The sequence below is a fragment of the Bicyclus anynana genome, chromosome 24 (assembly GCF_947172395.1).
Source record: "Bicyclus anynana chromosome 24, ilBicAnyn1.1, whole genome shotgun sequence".
NCBI lineage: Eukaryota > Metazoa > Arthropoda > Insecta > Lepidoptera > Nymphalidae > Bicyclus > Bicyclus anynana.
In genome coordinates this window covers 10,583,037-10,604,112 of record NC_069106.1, presented here as the reverse complement: position 1 = coordinate 10,604,112, position 21,076 = coordinate 10,583,037, and the positions used below count along the sequence as shown (strand labels likewise).

At 34.1% G+C, this 21,076-nt stretch overlaps 1 protein-coding gene across 2 annotated transcripts; it reads right to left on the bottom strand.

Moving 5' to 3' along the window:
* Positions 1-10,800: 10,800 nt before the first annotated feature.
* LOC112052415 (golgin subfamily A member 7) lies at positions 10,801-21,031 on the bottom strand. 2 transcript variants are annotated; one of them, XR_008252098.1, is made up of 4 exons: positions 20,634-21,031; positions 19,389-19,541; positions 16,129-18,453; positions 10,801-16,089 (listed from the first exon to the last, which is right to left on the bottom strand). XR_008252098.1 is itself a non-coding variant. In XM_024091472.2 (3 exons), exons 1-3 carry the CDS (start codon positions 20,784-20,786, stop codon positions 18,271-18,273), a joined length of 489 nt encoding a protein of 162 aa, XP_023947240.1. In that variant the 5' UTR covers positions 20,787-21,031; the 3' UTR covers positions 10,801-18,270. The 2 variants fall into 2 exon arrangements, 1 of the variants encoding a protein (XP_023947240.1); XM_024091472.2 differs by having other exon boundaries at positions 10,801-18,453.
* Between the last annotated feature and the right edge of the window lie 45 nt (positions 21,032-21,076).

Genomic DNA, 21,076 nt, shown 5'->3' with positions numbered 1-21,076 from the left:
ATTTATTTATTTACATGAAATATGTCCAGAGAAACAATACAGTTTCTCAATACGTTTCCCGAGCAATCAGATATAATAATTACAACCCAACAATCATATCATATAACCATCTTTAAATAAAAACGAATATACCTATACAAGCAAAATAAATTAAAAATAATCAATTCAAATAAATTAATAGTAATAGTGAAACAATAAGTCAAGTACAAGTAGAGCATCATTATGGATATGAACTCTGCCTCCGATTCCGGAGGGTGTGGGTTCGAATCCGCTCCGGGTCATGTACCTCCAACTTTTTAGTTGTGTGCATTTGAAGAAGTTTAATATCACGTGTCTCTAACGGTGAAGGAAAAACATCGTGAGGAAACCTTTGGGGAAATGGTCTATTTTCTTAAATATCTTGAAAACTATTTATTTCAAAATTACAATAAAAATATATTTACAATCCTCTTATCAAGCACGTTCGTTTGATGTATCATACGATGCAGTTGAAAAAAGATTTTTTTTTTCATCTGAAAAAAGATTTGCCCCCCTAGAAGTGACCTTCATATTCAAAAATTTCAGCCTTTCAAAATTTTCTGAAAATCTTCAAGTAACAAGCTAGTTTCTGTAATTTTTTCTAATTTTTACATATAGTAGTTTGGGAGAAAAGGGGCATGGTCAATTGTCGTCTATTTATTTAAATAACTTGAAAGCATTTTTTTTAAATTCCAAAAAAAAATATTTTTAGAATTCTCTTATCAAGACCTTTCATTTGATGTATCACACAATGAAGTTTGTAAAAGTTTTTATACAACTTTCCATCTTATGTGCCCCACATATTTTATCTATTCACGATACATCCCTGTATTTGGGTCACTACAATTGATATGTGTACCAAATTTCAATTGGATTGGTCCAATACATTAGCTTGAAAACAGACAAACCTTAAAATGTGCGCAAGTGAGATTATAAGGGTTCCGTTTTTGTACTACGTACGTTCGGAACCCTAAAAAGAAGACATGCAAAGAAAATCCGCAATCGGTCGTTTATTGAACATTATTTCTTCCACAAAATGATGATGTTCTGACTCCTGAGCCACTGGTTACTCGTTGGCATTTCTAAATCCTCGTCTACTCTCTTGGAAGATATTTTTATAATAATAGTCTTTTGTTTTGTTCAGCAATCTCGCGATTCATGTTTCAAAAGACACCCAAGTTTGTACTTTTGCCCGCTCCGCTGAACACGACGTGAAAGACTTGGTCGCTTTCAGTTCCTACCCGGTGTTATTGTTTCGAAGAATAAAGGAGGTAACTTTTACATTTTAATGTCTTTCCAACAATTCAGCACCTACGAGTAGGTATTTTCAGAGAAGGAACAATAGTTTTACATGAAATGATAAAAAATAATAATGTTCTATTGTTTTAGGACCGTTTTTTCCATCCCATCTTTTTACGGCGTATTTTGCGCGTCGCAAGGGACTCACTACATACTCCTCAATCGTGTCTAAAGGCGTATTCACATTGGACGCAGGTTGTCTGCGTCGATCAACCAGCGCAGATAACCGCTACATAAAGAAGTGGATATGAGCACCCACATTCTGTACTTCAACTTACAGTGTTGTGATATCGTTGCTTTCCAAAAAAAAAATAGAACCAGACCAGAAAAGTTCTCATCGATACAAATTGATCAAGTCCAGTCACAACGTATACTGTAAACCGTTGATGAGTTCCATTACCTGTCCTTCGTCTGAAAATGTCGTTGTTTAAGACATTTTATTTATACCACCCCGTAGAAATAATTTTTTTTTAACAAAAATTTGAACCAACTTCAAAATCACAAAAATAAACTAAAAAACGAAAAATAACAAAATTCAAAAAATTCAAAATTCATTTATTTCAAGTAGGCTCAGTTTACAAGCACTTTTGACACGTCAGTTGACTATTTGTAAAGATTCTACCACCGGTTCGGAAGGCAGGTTCTGCTGAGAAGATACCGGCAAGAAACTCAACAGTTGCTCTTTTGAAAAAGTCATACAGTATTACAATTTACATTTGATAACAATTAAATTACAATTTCTTATAGTTTTATTTCCTGTGTGAAGGTGGAAGCTGATCCAATGGCCTCCAAGCACCTTTGTCGTTAAGGAACTCATCAATAGTGTAGTAACCTCGACTAAGTAAATGTTTTTTAACACATTGCTTAAAGTTGTGCATTGGCAAGTCCATCACAGTCTTGGGGATCTTGTTATAGAAGAGTACACCCAAACCCACAAAAGATTTTTTAACTCTTTGGAGACGATATGCAGAAATAACTAACTTATGCCCGTGTCTAGTAAGACGTGGGTTTAGATCTCCTTTTCGTTTGTACAAATTAATATTTTGTCTCACATAAACTATACTGTTATATATATACTGACAGGCTACTGTTAAAATGCCTATTTCTTTAAACTTTTGACGAAGGGACTCGCGTGATTTTAGTTGATATATTGCTCGAATTGCTCTTTTTTGAAGTACAAATATAGAATGTATATCAGCAGCCTTGCCCCACAACAAAATACCGTAAGACATTACGCTGTGAAAGTACGCAAAATAAACAAGTCTAGCTGTATCAACATCAGTAAACTGTCTTATTTTTCTCACTGCAAAAGCAGCTGAGCTGAGTTTACCTGACAGTTTTTCTATATGAGCACCCCACTGAAGTTTAGAATCCAAGGTCACTCCCAGGAAAACTGTGGAATTCTCTATTTCTAGTGTTTCACCATTGATCATTATAGACTTATCTAATTTTATAACATTTGGTAATGAAAACTCAATACATTTAGTTTTCTTTGCATTTAAAAGTAAGTTGTTAACAGTGAACCAATGCGACACATGCGATATGGCACGGTTTACATCGTCGGAATTATCTTTACTTCTGTCACTCTTAAAAATTAGGGATGTGTCGTCAGCAAACAGTACTATCTCACAGATGCCGCTAACATGGTGTGGTAAATCGTTTATGTACACTAGGAATAGAAAAGGACCCAGAATTGAACCCTGTGGGACGCCCATTGTGTTAGAAAAACCGCGAGACTTTGAATCATTTATGCATACCTTTTGTGTTCTATCACTAAGATAAGAGGCGATGAGATCGAGTGCAACACTTTTTATGCCATAATGGCTTAACTTAAGTAAAAGAATGTTATGGTCAACACAATCGAATGCTTTGGACAAATCACAAAATACACCAATAGCATTCTTAGCATTTTCCCATGCATCATATATATGTTTTAAAAGTTTAGCACCTGCATCAGTTGTACTGCGACCTTTAGTAAAACCATACTGTTCAGGGTGAAATAAATTATTTAAATTAAAATGACTTAAAAGTTGATTTAAAATGATTTTTTCAAAAACCTTACTAAGTGTTGGCAGTATTGTAATTGGTCTATAATTATTAACATCAGTTTTGTCACCTGATTTAAAAAGTGGTAACAGTTTGCCATGTTTCATTAGGTTCGGAAAGATACCCAAATCCACGCATTCATTAAAAATAATAGCTAAGTGGGGAGCAATGACATCAATGATGTTAGATATTACTTTCACTGACATGCCCCACATGTCTCCAGTTCTTTTTAATTTTAACAGTTTAAAAGTTTTTTTAATGTCTGATACAGTTATATGATGAAATTCAAAAAGAACGTTGCACTCTTTAACATGGCCTCTTAATATCCTCTGGGCTTCCGTAGCAGAAGAGTCCAGTGAATCTGTTAACAAGATAGGAACATTCTGGAAAAAGTCTTCAAAGGCATTAACAACCTCGTTATCGGTGTTTATCTTTTTATCATTGACAATTAATTCAAAACTCATATCACGTGGTCTAATTTTGCCTGATTCTTTATTAATTATGTTCCAGGTTGTTTGTACCTTGTTTTCAGATTTTATTATTCTATCTTTGATGTGTAATGATTTTGCAAGAATACAAACACGTTTGAAAATTTTTGAATAGTTTTTTACATGTTCTAAATATGTTCGCGTTTGATTATACTGTTTCTCCTCGTACAACTCGTACAATCTGTCTCTACTTTTGTAAATGCCTACAGTAGCCCATTCGCTAAACTTTAATTTTTGAGTAACATTAATACGTTTAAAGTTAAAAATTTTACAAAACTCTTTGTCTATTGTCTTGAACAGCGTACCAAATAGCCTGTCTGGGTGACTATTTTCAAATGAAAGACTTGGAATTTTTGAAGAAATTATGCTTTTAAATCGCTCTAATTTACCTTCAGTTATCGTTAACATCGTATGTGCTGCATTCTGATCACTTTAAAGGCGGTGCTAACACAGTGATGAAAATTCTGAAATTCATCAACTGGCTATTGTTAGCAATTCTTAAGTCACGTGATTTCGTATTCACTATTTATTTAACGCTAACTGATAAACATTCAGATTACCTACAGGTAAAAATGTCATCAAATCAAAAATCATTTATTTCAAGTAGGCTCAGTTTACAAGCACTTTTGACTCTTCAGTCAACTATTTGTAATGATTCTACCACCGATTCGGAAGGCAGGCTCTGCTGAGAAGATACCGACAAGAAACTCAACTGTTGCTCTTTTAAAAAAAATCTTACAGCATTATAATTTACAATTTATGACAACATTACAATTTCTTATAGTTTATCCGATGAGTAGATGTCCAGTTGATATTATGATTATTGTTAATAATGACCCTTACGGAATACGATAAATGCAGTTGTTGTTGATTTAATAGTTATTATAAATAAATAAATAACTTTTTATTTCGGTTAATACATAGTTTGATAATTAATCTAGAAGAGTTAGTAAGATTAGTAACAATTTTTATCTTAAAAAATTATTATACCTATTAGGTAGCTAACATACGTTAAAGTTAGTGAATTGGCTGGCGGTACCCATAAAAGATGTGATAGGCCAATAGGTATGACCTCTGCCTTTAATTTGGAGGGCGTAGGTTTGAACCCGATCCGGGGCATGTACAAACTTTTCAGTTATGTGCATCTTAAGAAATTAAATATCTCAAACAGATAGATCGGCGCTATACGCTGGTAGATCGGCGCAGGCAACCTGCTTTCTGTGTGAATACGCCCTAAGTTGATCTCAAGACCGATCTCGACTTTGTATCGATTATAACTTCGCCGTGATAACACTTGTAGGTGGCCAAGTACAAACTTTGGAACAAAAGCAATTTGAACTCTCAACTCAACTCTTCGATATCTTATAATTAACATCGACGACTTGGGGCACACTTGATTTGAATAAAGGTCGCCGCTCATTTGTTACCTGGCAAAGTAATTAGTGCATCAAAACATATAGTAGGTATATATGCATATATATAATGTACTGCACATAGTCAGTATACATTATATTTGCGAATTTAATGTATGTGGATATGACTCTCCTGGACTGCATCGTCGTAATATGTGCCGGCTAATGGTGATGATGACTAGGTTTGAATATATTGATTTTTATGATACGTTCGGGTAAATAGGGTCAATGTTAACTAATTTATACATAAAAAGCAAAGATTGTCTGGATATTTGCTAAATAAATGAGATTATAACATTTCAAAATCTATTAAAAATCTTTTATCGTAGTTAGATGAAAATTCATTAGATGAAATTACATTAAATGTGACATTTTTTAATATGGGAACTATAAACATAAACGCACAAATAACAAAGATATTAGTAATTTTGTTTGAACGCGCATACAAATCTAACGATTATTACATTACCTACGACGTCATTAGTTCGTGCCATTTTGTATGAGGCGTGTTTCAGGGATCCGCGGCAGCGCCGCAAATCTGACCCCTTAAATCCCTGTAGCTCCGAAAGTAATGATCGCAGATACCCTGTTCCTTTTACAAAATTGCTTTACAATTAGCATACTCTTAATTTATATACAATTAAAAAAAACTGTCATCATCCCTATTCACTAACTTTGACGTATTATGTTAGTAGACATATAAGAAATAGAGGTTCCATCAGATCGTCATCAACCCATATTCGGCTCACTGCTGAGCTCGAGTCTCCTCTCAGAATGAGAGGGGTTAGGCCAATAGTCCACCACGCTGGCCCAATGCGGATTGGCAGACTTCACATACGCAGAGAATGAAGATAATTCTCTGGTATGCAGGTTTCAGGTAAGAGCAGTGATAGCCCAGTGGATATGACCTCCATCAGATGCTTACTGACAACCCTTCGTGGATATCATAAAATACGCAGTTGATGTGATGTTTATTTTAATAGGTTGTTAATAAAGACCAAATTAGTGAATAGGCCAGCTGATGAGATTGCAATCAAGAGCTAAAGTGTTATTTAATAATAAAAATAAATAAAAATGAAGTGACTGGTTTGTGATTACAATATAACTGTTTTTTTGTGCCTATAGTTATTTACACGATTATACTAAAACACATTTTCATTTTATTTTAATGTAAAGTAAAATTTAAAGGTGAAGAGGGTACAACGTGGGCCACAAAGGAGTCGTAACGAATGGCCGGAAGGAATCTTAACTCTTGCTTCAAGTACTTCCAAATGAATCGTGATTTACCCCTACTATGGTAAACAACAATTATTCACGACTTGCCATCGACTTCGTTAGCGTGGGCTTAGAATCAGCGTAGACATGAAACAAATAAAATCTTTTTGACAAAAAAACTTTAAAGATGCATTACTTACTCCAAAAAGCGAAAAATAACATCGTACCCAAGTCCTTTCTATCTTCAACCCCCTTTAACAAGGACTCAATCATACATAGAAAGAGAGAAACACATGTCAATAATAAAAGGTCATAATCACATTACATTTTAAATTACTAATACATAATACACATTTAAGGGTATAATTTTTAAAATTCCTGAATGACATTATTTTTAGTATTTTTCTGGTAGGTACATTACTACCAAATTTCAAGGAAACTAAAAAATTAAGGACTTTCTATACGATTCCGCTAGTTCATACTATTTTTGTAAATGCGAAGGTGCTAATAAAATACATTTAAGGGCTAGAATTTTTAAAAATCCTGAATGACATTGTTTTTAGTATTTTTCTGTTAAAAGGTACACATTACTACCAAATTTTAAGGAAATTAAAAATTAAGGACTTTCTATACAATTCCTCTAGTTCATACTAATTTTGTAAATGCGAAGGTACCTAAGCCTGCCTGTCTATTTGCCTTTTTCGACTAAACCACTGTACAGATTTGGATGAAATTTGATTTAGATATAAATTAGACCTTGGACCAGAACTTACTGATATAATACTTACCGGCAAAATCCGTGGTTATCGCGGGATTCGAAAAAAACTGAATACCTATCGAATGAAAGAAAGAAAGAAATTAAGTTAATTCTTTTTTTAGTATCACAAACACATCCTACATCCTATTTTATTTTATCACCCGGACAAAGTCGCGGGCGTCCACTAAATAAATAAAATGTAGTAATATTTCACTATATATTTGTGATAGATAGTGGATATAACCTCTACCTTCGATTCAGTCGCAGGTTCGAATTCGGTCCGGGGCATGCAGCTCCAACTATGTATGTGCAAATATCACGTGTCTCAAACACTCAAACGGTGTAGGAAAAACATTGTGAGGAAACCTGCATACCTGAGAATTGAGTGAAGTTTGCAAACCCCTCTTATTCTTTAAGAAGACGTACTCAACAGTGAGCCGAGGTGGTTGGTTACTGACGAATACACTTGGTAGGGGGTAGAAAAGTGATTTTTCTCATTTTCCTGCTTAACTGAAAGGAACTGTCGAACGACTGTGGAAACTCAAACAACTTTGAAACGAACGTCATTACTAAAAGATTTTTCAAAAGGCAAAGGTTAGCTTTGTGCTTTCCTGCAAACTGACTATACGAGTATTTCAATTATACAACTCTAGTCTCTATGTCGTAATTATAAGAAAATAAATATCACGTGTGCCAAACAGTGAAGCAAAAACATTGTGAAGAAACGGGTTAAGTAAGTAAATTCTCAGGTAAGCACTACCTGAGAATTAGCTTCATTCTTTGCGTGTGTAAAGTCTGCCAATTCGAAGTGTGAAGTCATTGAGCCCACGAGGTGGACTAACCCTTCTCATTCTGAGAGGAGACTCGTGCTCAGCAGTGAGACGAATATGGGTTGATAATAATATTGGTGTTGTCGTAATTGAATGAGTTTCATCGTTATCAACTTACTTTACGACTGAGGTGGGATATGAAGCTAAGACCCACCACGCTCGTCTAACATATATTGCGTTATTTTAGTAAACCTTGATGTCAGCTGTCATCTTGTAAAGTATGTCGTAATATTTACAGGACACCCTGTATATAAATATACTTATTATAATGGAATTAAACACAAAATTGTACATGTGTGCGCTCAGTTGAGTAGCTAAATTCGGTTTACGTTTTGCGGTGAGTTTGTAGGCACATAACATATCTATAGTTTATAATATCGTTGCCTACAAGTTATATCGGGACCAATTCGTTTATCAATCAACATAGCATATTGCTTACTTTACTGCCAAGTTGTAAACTGGCCAGTTTAATTAGACCCTCGACACGTGGGTACGCCGCCACAGTTTACGGTTCTAATTATGATGGCAGTAACTAAGTTACCTACTCAGGTTTACAACTTGATAGGTTACTTGCTTTAGTAAGTTATAAGCATAGGCGTAATCACCAATATTTATTTGTTTGTTCATTATTTGGAACACCAAATATATGTATACCTACAGTAGGTAAGTATTAAAATACATAGATGTACATATTGGCTGGTGGGAGGCTTCAGCCGTGGCTAGTTACCACCCTACCGACAAAGACGTACTGAAACGTACGTACCGTAGAAACCGAAAGGGGTGTGGATTTTTATTCTCCTAACAAATTAGCCTTCTTCCATCTTAGATTGCATCACCACTTACCAGCAGGTGAGATTGTAGTTAAGGTAAAAAGTCAAAAATTTAAAAACTAGTACATCGAAACATTATCTAAAGGTAGCCACATGATGCATATAGTGTAGGTTTAGTGGTTTATGTCGGTTTTAAGAGGTTTTGTGAGGATTCTACTGAACCGAATTGAATTGAATTTTGAAAATTCTGTTACCAATAGAAAGCCATGTTATTTGTGAGTGGCTTAGGCTATATTTTATCCCTGGGACCGGAAACTACACGGATGAAACCGCAGGGCAACTGCTAGTCTATATTAATATTATAAAGCTGAAGAGTTTGTTGGTTTGTTTGATTGAAAACTCAGAACTACTGGTCCGATTTGAAAAATTCTTTCAGTGTTAGATAGCCCATTTATCGAGGAAGGCTATAGGCTATGTATTGTACCTGTATTCTTACGGGAACGGGAACCACGCGGCGTCAGCTAGTATGACTATAAGGTGAAATTCATTCCTGTTTTGTACCATTCCCGGACACAATAGCTGCCGCCTACGTCCAAGTAATAACGTCATGTAATTAGATGTCATAAAGCGATGTTTACGACTCGCCCTACACGAATTACGATCGAATTTCAGACGCGAGAAAATTGATGCTTCGGGTACCAATTTATGGGACATGAAGATTCTGTTACCTACAACATAATAATCATTGCAACTAGATTCCCGTAGCGTCAGTGTTGAAATTTCACTCGTATTTAATTTATTTCGGCTTCCAACAAAAGGAGTGTAGTGTATCCAACGATTTAGTACTATTAGCTATGTTCATAGGCGTATATAGCGGGGGGCCGGGTGAGCCGTGCACACCCTAGAATGGACCTGTGCCCACCCTAGGATGTAGGTTACCGATATGGAATTCTATTATGTTACTAATAATAGACTGCATGTAGGGGGGCAGGCCCACCCTAGGAAATAATCCTAGATACGCCAATGGATGTTACGTGTCTACAAAATCGCCGCAAAAAGTGATCATAATTTAGCTCCACTGTAGGATTATTTGTTTAAGTAACTTTCGTTGTTTTCCTACTATTAAAGTGAGACTACTTAAATGAAATTCAGATATGTAATTACTTATCCACTTTTTCGCCTCAGTTTCGACATATCTAATACTGTTAAATTTTTGTGAATATCGCTCTTTCGTTTCAATATGTATCTATAATAAGTAGGTACCTATATTCATTCCGAATTTCAGCCAAAATCATTCAGTAGTTGCGGCGTGAAAGAATAACAAACATTATGAACCAAACCTATACTACAAACAACTTACGAAGAAATCGTACTTAGTCACAAAACGTTTATAATTTGTTCTGTAAAGAACTGTTGAAAATTTCATAGAAAATTGCGGTTATATTTTATGTAGGCGTTCAATATTTTTATTAACACACAACTACATCTAACTACGTCTAAGACTGTAATGTAATCTGTATTGCCATTTAACAATACATATAAGCCTACCAGAAAGACTTAGGATGACCACAATTTTAATCACTATCCAATGCCTAGGTACTCAAGGGTGTAGCCAGGATTCTGATAAGGATTTCAGGATAAGGGTCACTATCCAATATCTAGGCAATTCTCAAGGGCGTAGTCAGGATTCTATAAGGGGATATAAGATATTATTAATCTGTAGGTCCCGGTCATAGTAACTAGCCGACGCCCCGCGGTTTCACCCGTTTGGTTCCCGTTCCCTTAAGGATACGGGGATGAAATATAGCGTACGACACTCACAAATAACGTGGTTTTCTAGTGGTAAGAGAATTTTCAAAATCGGTTCAGTAGATCCAGAGATTACCCCCTACAACATCACACACTTTACTTACGTATAATATAGATTAGCTACAAGGTATGTCAGTGCTTGAAATAAAATCACAATTATTATCTTTCTAATATAATTTATTTATACAAATCGAAATATTTTTTACAATAATATACATTGCCTTATATCTATAACATAAATATCACTAAAAATATTTTTAGGATCTATTAAAATATGGTAAGAAATTAATTTATTTATCCGGGTATAATAAATATAATCTAATTTAAATTACCGAATATAACGCTAAGGAAGATTTTACTAAAGTTAATATCCGTTTCCGTCGTCCATGTCAACATCATTGAAAATAACTGACTTCACTATGTCGTTGTTAATAAAATATCACTATAATTCGTGCGCATTAACTTGACGCCTGGCTACCAAACACAACCAAACAATCACAGTACAAACATCATTCGAGCCAGCTGTCAAGTTACTCCGCACGAGCTGTACAGATACAATGGGGATGATGACTAGGTTTGAATATAATGATTTGTATGATAAATTTGGGTAAATAAGGTCAATGTTAACTAATTTATACATAAAAAGCAAAGATTTCCTAGATATTTCCAAAATAAATAAGATTATAAAATTTCAAAATCTATTAAAAATCTTTTATCGTAATTAGATGAAAATTAATGGAGTTTTAGCTTATTTACATTAAATGTAACATTTTTTAATACATGAACTATAAACATAAACGCAGAAATAACAAAGATATTAGTAATTTTGTTTGAACGTCCATACAAATCTAACGAACATTACATTACCTACGACGTCATTAGTTCGTACCATTTTGTATGGGGCGTTTATCAGGGATCCACGGCAGCGCCGCAAATCTGACCCTTTAAATCCCTGTAGCTCCGAAAGTAATGATCGCACATGTTAATTTTACAAAATTGGTTTACTATTAGCATATTCATATTTTATATACAATTTAAAAAACTGTCATCATCCCTATTAAAAAGAAATAATTAAACATGAATTCGCCTAATCTGTCATCATCCCTATTAAAAAGAAATAATTAAAAATGAATTCGCCCAATCTGTAAAAAAATTAAAATAGTAATATAAACAGTTTCGATCTAGATCTCAATCATGAGTTTGTTCTTGCGACGTAGATGTCGTAAAGGAGACTCGAAAATCTTATTTAAGGTCACACAAACAGAAACAGGACCCATATTCATTTTAAAAAGAAAACATTGTTTACATAAAATCTTTTTAACAATAAAATTGAACTGACTTCAAAATCACAAAAGTAAACTAAAAAGCGATAAATAAAATCGTATGTGCTACCTTCTGATCACTTTGAAGGCGGTGCAAAGCCAGTCACGTATAACGGTAAAAGGTAGCACATACGATGTTATTTTTCGCTTTTTAGTTTATTTCTGGAAGAACCTCCTCCTTTTTTTGAAGTCGGTTAATAAAAAACTAGCTCGTTACTAATAACACTGTTTGAAATGCATTTCATTATAAAGACTCACATGTGATTCATTGACATATGTTCCCAGACTTTTCACGTTAAGTGTACTTTGTCAATGCAATATAACTAAGTTCCCTAAATAAAATAATTGAGCTCTGTCTAGAAACAGTCAAAATATCTTCTGCTTCATTCAGTGATAACCTTTTGTAATTTACATTGACCTCTTATAATAAAAGGACGCACAATCATGTAGAAAATTTCACTTGAAAACTGGTCAATTTTGCTTTGACAGTTTTAGAATTGTTGGTAAAGAAAATTATACCTAAAGGCCTAGTCAAACATTCAATAAAATCCCAAATTCAGAGAAAATTCAACCTTAAGCATTGAGTCTAAGGTTGATATTGCAAATGCGACTACCTGAATTGAGTGTCAAGAAGTTGTGTTTGGCATTCATTGAGTGGGGACGTTTTTGGTCGCTGATTGTGGATCCACTTTTTGATAGGAGATCGATGGTATTTTGGAATCATTATGATGAAATTATTATGTTTTTTTTTACAGTTTTATAAATATGATAAACAGAAAATAAAATCAAAAATCGACTCAAGTAAAATTTTCATCACCGGTAACACTGACTGAAATAAAATTTAACAAGTACCTATGAATCACACGCGATACACTCGCATTGTTTAACCACATATATAAAATAACAATAATTAACATATAACATATAGTGTTTTATAACACACCTACCATACTCGTACCTACATAAAATTAATAAAACATTACTTCTTTCATTTTGTTACAAAAAATATATAAACTACCTTCTAATATTAAATAATAGTAATTTTAATCAATAATTTACCTCAAAATTCTATAATCCTTTATCTGGCTAAGTTATACGTATAAAATCTACCATGAATTATTATACATTTCAAATTAATATTACTTAAATAAGTTAAAAATTCTAAACTTAACTAACTTTTAACTAAATTCAATCATAAATATCCACATTGCCGTCCGTATAAACGTCAACTTGACGTATAGGACAGAGCTATCGCAAGCTGGCACATCATATATGCATAAATGCAGTGCCTTTCTCTAGTTAAAACCATCGACTTACAGGCGTTTTCAACAGTCTATATACAAACGTCTCAAACATCATACGATATTATAACATATATTGCGCTGGTGAGAACTCACACGCTATGCCTATTAAAAATTGTTTCCTAAGCTTACCAACACTGGATTTCGTGTGTGAAAACGCCTATTAGGTCAATCGTACGACTATGATAGAGAGATTTTATAAGGGAGTTCGTTCACACAATCAGATATAAATAGTACATAATTAGTTGCTGCACAAATATTTACATTAGGTAGGTTGAAATGCCTGTTATATCATCATCATCACTGTTATCATGTTTTTGACGGCCTCCGTGGCGCAGTGGTATGCGCGGTCGATTTACAAAACGGAGGTCCTGGGTTCGATCCCCGGCTGGGCAGATTGAGATTTTCTTAATTTGCCCAGGTCTGGCTGGTGGGAGGCTTCGGCCGTGGCTAGTTACCACCCTACCGGCAAAGACGTACCGCCAAGCGATTTAGCGTTCCGGTACGATGCCGTGTAGAAACCGAAAGGGGTGTGGATTTTCATCCTCCTCCTAACAAGTTAGCCCGCTTCCATCCTAGACTGCATCATCACTTACCATCAGGTGAGATTGTAGTCAAGGGCTAACTTGTAAAGAATAAAAAAAAAAAAGATATGAATGCTATAGGCATATACATTAAGAACTCGATAGAAAAATCTCAGCTATGCATATTTCTATATTTTCGTTTTTTTTAGCTATCCTTATAGGGAGTCCGGACATGTGACGAACATCACATAAATTCTACCACCAAAGCAAACCTGAACTAATTTAAATAATATAAAATCCTAAATTGATCCTAGTTCGGACCTCTGTCAATACCTATAAGTTATATTTTTAAAAGTGCATCCTAAAAATGTCTATATTTGTTCAGCATTCCACATTCGCAGCAACTTGTCAATATTAGCGAATTAACTTATTATTTAATTAGGTACTTAAAATACGCAATTGGTTTTAATATATTAGTATTAGGTGCTCATGTCACAAAAAGTGTGGTTTATGATTTTACATACATTTTAGTTTAGTATCTACCAGTTATTTTTGATACATTGATCTGACCAATCATTTTGGTTACAAAGTGTAAATCTAAGTTGTTGTTATTACCTATAAAGATAGATAAGAAAGATAGATTACCTGTGCTTTTAAAGATAGATTAGAAATCTGAATGTATTATTAAAAATATCTTTAAAATATGACTAGTAATCCCAACATAATCAAAAGCTAGTGTTAGGGGTATGAAAATATTCAATCGAGCGAGAATTGAACCCTAGAACTTTTGGATTATAATGTGGTCCTTTTGACTGTTAAGCCTTGGACTGTGTGTGTGTGGAGTGATAGTTTCAAAGCCATCGAGTTTATGTAAAAAAAATTAAATCTTCATTGGCCCTAATTATGTAGTATAACAAATACACAATAATGATTTTATCAAACTTGATAGTGGTTTATAAACCAAACGAAGTGAGTTATAATATTATAATAATTATACTTCGCCGTTTTAAGACTTCAAGATTATTGTGTAATTTGTAACGATAATCTGGTTAAAGCTAAAAAGGAAAAAGTATCAAAAAGTATACTTGGACCTTGCTCACGAGATTACCTCCATGTGGAATGTTGAGTCAACTATTATTGTCCCGATAGTTGTTTCAGTCAATGCCAAGTCCCTGAGATGAAAATTCTACGATGGATGTGTAACATCACACGTTGTCGGTCAGTGTCATAATAATAATAAATAACAGAAATAATCTAATAAGTTAAAAACACTCGTATAATTAGTATAGAACTTCACTTAAGGTAAATTCGTTTAATCTACAATAAAAAAGCAGTAGCAAAAATAACTGGTAAACACTAAAACATATGAATAATTATATACATATCTAATAATACCAACAATCATATTATGTCAATCAATCAATACATACTCAAACAATTGGAATGACCTCGTGTATCAAATGGTATACATGAAACGACACAGAAACAACTGTTACAGAAAATTCTAATTTTTGAAGTTTAATAAAGTGGACTGTATTGAAAGCTCAGACCAATTATTGTATAGGACCTGCCTCGTTAGACGTTACTTTTCTGTCAAAGTATATGATCAACGATCTAATGATAATTATAAAATCTGTCTCTATAGAATCGATGTTAAATAGTTGCAATCGTGTTAGTCGGTTAAAGAGCTCCGTAAAAATACCTTTTTGTGTAGTTGATTGGTGTAAAAAACGGGCCAAAACTTCTAATTTAGTATAAGATATATACCAAATGTAAGCTCGTTTCCTCAGAAAATGACAGACAATTTTGTTCGTGACTATGAGTGCGATACAGGTCCTTCTATAATTGGTCTGAGATTGAAAGGGATTGTTAACTAAAAAAGCACTATTTGTCTCAGATATAATAGCCTACCTCATTTTACGAAGCCTGAAATTGAGAGCTTAGGCCTTATTGTGAGATCTGTAGGTACTGAATTATGAAGTTTGACTGTGGTGGTTTTGAAAATAGCATGTTTCCACACTCCCGCTGGCCTGTTCTCTAATTTGGTATTTATTAACAACCTATTAAAATAAATGTATGATATCCACGAAGGGTTGTCAGTAAGCACTGAATGACATTTGTTACAAAGAATCCATTGACCTCTTATAATAAAAGGACACACAATCATGTAGAAAATTTCACTTAAAAGCTGCCCAATTTTGCTTTGACAGTTTTAGAATTATGAGTAAAGAAAATTATACCTAAAAGCCTTTAAATGTCCAATTTTCAATACAATCCCAAATTCAGAGCAAATTCAACCTTAAGGATTGAGTTTAAGGTTGAATTTGCAAATGCAACTACTTGAATTGAGTGCCAAGAAGTTGTGTTTGGCACTCATTGAGTGGAGACGTTTTATGGTCGCTGATTGCGCATCTACTTTTTAATAGGAGATCGATGGTAGAATCCCAATTTCGTACGTGACAACTAACATACATCAAAAATAGTGAATTAATCTGAAGATACTCAAATGTACAACTATTAAACCTATTTTTTTATAGTTTCCATGGATATCATAATGTCTCAGTAAACCCTTAGCTTCGTGTCAACCCTTCGCTAGAGAATCTGATTTATATGAACTTCTTTACTGCAACGCTCACTAAACGGAACCGTAATGCAATTGTCTCATCTCAGCCGATAAGTGATACAGAGTTGATATGTGTCCAATGACCTGAAATCTATGGTTGTACATCTTGACACCACCACACCCGATTTTTTCCATGATCCCTTATCAAACAATACTTGAAAATTTTATATAGATAAAATATTATGTTATCTATTATCATTGATTGTTAAGAACATTATCATGAGAAGATGAGACACTTTAAGTCGGTTATCTAATTTTTACATGCCTATTGCAAAATAATCGTGATTTCGAAAATATGTGTTTATTTTATAATTCATCCCCTTACAAGACATGACAGTTTCAAATTTGTTTTGTAAACTTAAGAAACAGTCTGACCATCAGATATTCTGGTCATAATGTAATTTCTGGTCATGATAAGATACAATATTTTGCCAGTAAAGGTAAAACATTGTATCTACACCATAGAATAAAGATCATACAGAATGAGTCTTTACCAGCAGCGTGTTGAAGCCGGTGAAACCCATAAAAAAACAGCCGTCACGCGTCTCCTTGATATATGCGGATGGCATATACAAAATTATTTCATAATTTGTATTTCAAAATTTAATACTTACAACAATTAGGTTAATTAATATGATAATCAAAAATTACCAATTAAAAAAAATACTCCATCTTATTTAATTTTAAACAGTTTTTAAAATATTTAAAAATATAAGACGCCATTTTTCTTGGATAATATTAAAAAAGTTACTGACGCGACGCTTCGTGTTGTAATGACTCGAGAATGTTTTTGTTTTGAATTTTGTATTTAGAGCGGCTACGACACCGTCGTGTTTCGTACGCTCTATCTGCCTAGTATTGATTAATCTGTGATCTACACTGAATTTCTTGACAACTTGTACACATGTTTTGATGTAAATAAAAAATTTGAATTTCACGTCCAGGACCAATGGAACTGGAAATGGAAATGGACCATTAGCATCCTAACTCTGATATATATTATAAACTAGCTGACGCCGGGCGGTTTAACTCGCGTGGTTCCCGTTCCCGTAGGAATACGGGGATAATAGCCTTCCACTATAAATGGGCTATCTAACACTGAAAGAATTTTTCAAATCAGACCAGTAGTGCTTTAGATTAAGCGCGTTCAATCAATCAAACAAACAAACTCTTCAGCTTTATAATATTAGTATAGATAACATAATATAAATTATTTATTAAAATATATTCATGATATCTTTTTAGCTTGAAATCTGTAATTGGCTGATGAATGGCTAACTTCAATAGTGACAAACATAATCATTCAACATTTTAATAATAATGATTACCGCCATAATATACATATAATGTTTATTTAACAACTATTATTGCTCATGTACTTTCAGCCAATGGTGTTTTAATGAAAAGCTTCAAACAACACCTCAAAAAGGTCAGAAACAGAAGGCACTGATCCTTGAGAAAACGCTTATTGTGAGGATTTCCTCACTCAAGTTACTAGACATCTAAACTGAGGTGCAGAAAAGTGGCTAATTGTCTTAATTTCATTTAATAAAATAGTAAACAACGAAAGTTAGAAACAAATAATACCTAAATAGTGTCGATTTGTGTGTAAAATAAGTGTAAAACATAAATATAACATAAACATAAAATGTTGCATGTGTGTGTCAGTGAGGCAACTAAATTCGGATCACTTTGTGTGCTGATTTTGAATGCACGTAACATGTCTATAATTTAAAATGGTGTTTGGATGTAACAGTTATTTCTATGTCCATATTAATGTGAGCGACGAAGCACCAAACATATTAAAACCAATATCTTAATTGTTACATAAAGAACTCCCTGTTCTCGTGTGGTGGTCAAGTGTGCCTCAGCTGTGAGTTAGTCGAGTTACCCGTAGGACTCTGGCAGTTTGGGACGTCTATTATGGTTATCTCAATGACTCGTAACCCACGGAGTATTGGATCGGTTATATGTATACCTCTCGGGTTGTAGACTCTTTCGTTCTGTGTTGCTATGAATTTTGATATTTTCCTGAGGTGCTGAAATCGATAGAAATAAAGAGATTAAAGTAGGGCTGCGAGGGACATGAAACTGTGGAGATGATTGTAGACTTTTGCCTTAAAGCACATACTTCTGAATAAAGGGTTTTATTATTATTAATTACCAATTCTATTTTTTATTAATTTCCAGTTTAAGCACAAATGAAAGCCATGTTTATTTATGACCACACCCCTGTATTGCTAACTGTAAGCACTAACATTATTCACAATGAAAAACCTGAAAGTCTTTTCAACCGACATACAGATTGGAACTGCTTTCGGGAGGTCTTAGAGTCACGAGTCAAATTAGATACTGCATTAAAAACGCCGGAAAAAACAATAAAGTTAACAAGCATTTTTCATAAACATTTCATTCAGAAACTACTGGATGAATTCTACTGAAACTTGACAAGTTCCGAGTGCATTCTACGCCTTACACCCACTACAATGAAATATCATATCAAGTTGTAATTTGTCAAAAGGGTTCCCTTCTGTAGGAGAATGATGCACATGTGATTCATTATGTACTAGCTGTATCCTGCAGCGTTACACAAGTATATTTTTCACTGATATAGCCTTCCTCTAATCCAGGCTATTTGACGCTGAAAGAATTTTTCATTTTTTAACTCAAAATTTTTTTTTTTTAATTTTTCAACCAAATTTTTTTTTTTCCTGAGATTATGTTATACCAAACAAACAAACTTGTCAAATTAAAAATTTAACATATGTAAAATTTTTGTTGCAGTGTATGTTACCAAACTCTGTCTGTGAATCCACCAACATCAATTATTCACATCCCTAAAGGGGTATTGGTAGGGTAGGGGTAGGGAAAAGTGCACATAAGTCCAAGAGTTGAATTAGTAAGGCTTTCTGCTCAACATTAGATGAACAAACTGCTTGTTCTGTTAACTAATACTATAAATAAATCATCTTACCTTCTCATAATGTGTTTCTGTGCATATATAAATAAAGTAAGCAGTGAGGCAGGCCAGGCACCCCTCACAGTAAGTGCTGCAGTCTGCCGTCTCTGCCATTTCAAAATGTTCATTCAATCTCTCCATTGTAAATTCAAATGTTTGTCTGTCTATCTGTAAAAAGACATTTTTTTATTATATTGCTATCAATAAAGGTGTGAAATGATGTGATAATCTTGATCTTGAAGTATCTTTGATGTGACCTACTTTATTAGTGTCACTGGATTTGTCCATACTAATGAAATAAATAAATATTATTTTGTTACGGTATTAAGGCCAAGGCTTATCTGCAATGACAAGCCTGATGGTCAGTGAAGATATAACCTATGAGGGAATACTCTTCTGTAAGTTAATAAATGATATCCTTTTTTTTTATTTTTTACCAGTTAGCTCTAGACTACAATCTCACCTGATGGTAAGTGATGATGAAACCTATGATGGATTCAGGCCAACTTTTAGGAGCAGGAGGTTAGGAGGAGGATGAAATGAAATGAAAGGTAGGGTGGTAACTAGCCACAGCAGAAGCCTCCCACCAGATGTCCTACAACCTGTGGTGCTAACATGTATCCGGAGACATATCTTGTGAAAAAAATAGACAAAATCTCAACCAATGACAGCAAAAAATTCTCAGTCCCATATCTTTAGATATAGGGATATTTCCGGGTAAAGAGATAGCAATATTTCTGGTAGCTCTGTAATTGGTTGACTTTACTCCATTACTCTTCAAGAGATTATCTCGCTAGTTGCATGTAGGGTCACTGGTTACAGGTTGCTGGCACTGCTCAGAGGTTTTATTTCTGCCACACTATGGACACTGGCATATGCACCATGCATCCTTGGAATGCTAAGACATTCTCTAATTAAGTTTTAGATAAATGGCAGCTTTTATTTTAGATAATTACTTACTTGTTTAAAATAATATCATAGATTTCAAGACAACAAAGTCAAGGCTAGTATGTGCTTGTAGGGTAACCCGACATGCCCATATTAGGCATTTATTATTTCTTATTAGAAAAGCCCAGACGATTACCTATATTCAATGAATCAGGTGCTGGACTAAATAACTGGCCTATGTTGTATGTGTTGTATTAAGTAAACTATTATTCAAAAACCTTGTTTATTAATGTATTTTACACGTATAAAGACAAAAAATGACGGTGTACATAACTGGGGCGGGTTGATAAACAAAGAGAAACTTTCACAAACCCGATCTTCCAATTCCGGTGGGAACCTCGTTTGGAACTTGACCGCAGTCCCTTCAGAGTAGTCTCTCTGTATGAATATTTTTATACCCTGCTGCGTGGGTGTCTGCTGGCTTCCGGGCGTATTCGGACCAGACGGTATACGATTGTTGGCCATCTTCAAATCGTAAGCTTCACAATTACAAACCACGTACGAACATTGATTTTATGTCGCTGCTCACTAGTTGTACACTTTACGAGCACATTATCAAAATGATTGAAAGTACACAAGAATTATTAAATGTCGTAAATAACTTTAAATTAATGTACGAAAAGAAAGAGAAATCGAGTAATCACCAAGCACCATGAACATGAAACCACAGACGACAATCACCCACAAATATGAAATCATGAAATGAAACCACTATCCAAATTCCAAATTGGCAAATTCCATAGATAATACATTTA

What these genes read in the sequence shown, in the direction of transcription:
- LOC112052415 (XM_024091472.2), bottom strand. Translation starts at nt 20,786, where the DNA reads ATGGCCAACAATCGTATACCGTCTGGTCCGAATACGCCCGGAAGCCAG. An exon ending in CACCGGAATTGGAAGATCGG is followed by an intron (nt 19,542 to 20,633) that starts GTTTGTGAAAGT and finishes GTCTTTTTACAG; the next exon opens with ATAGACAGACAAACATTTGA. An exon ending in CAGAAACACATTATGAGAAG is followed by an intron (nt 18,454 to 19,388) that starts GTAAGATGATTT and finishes TATCGATTTCAG; the next exon opens with CACCTCAGGAAAATATCAAA.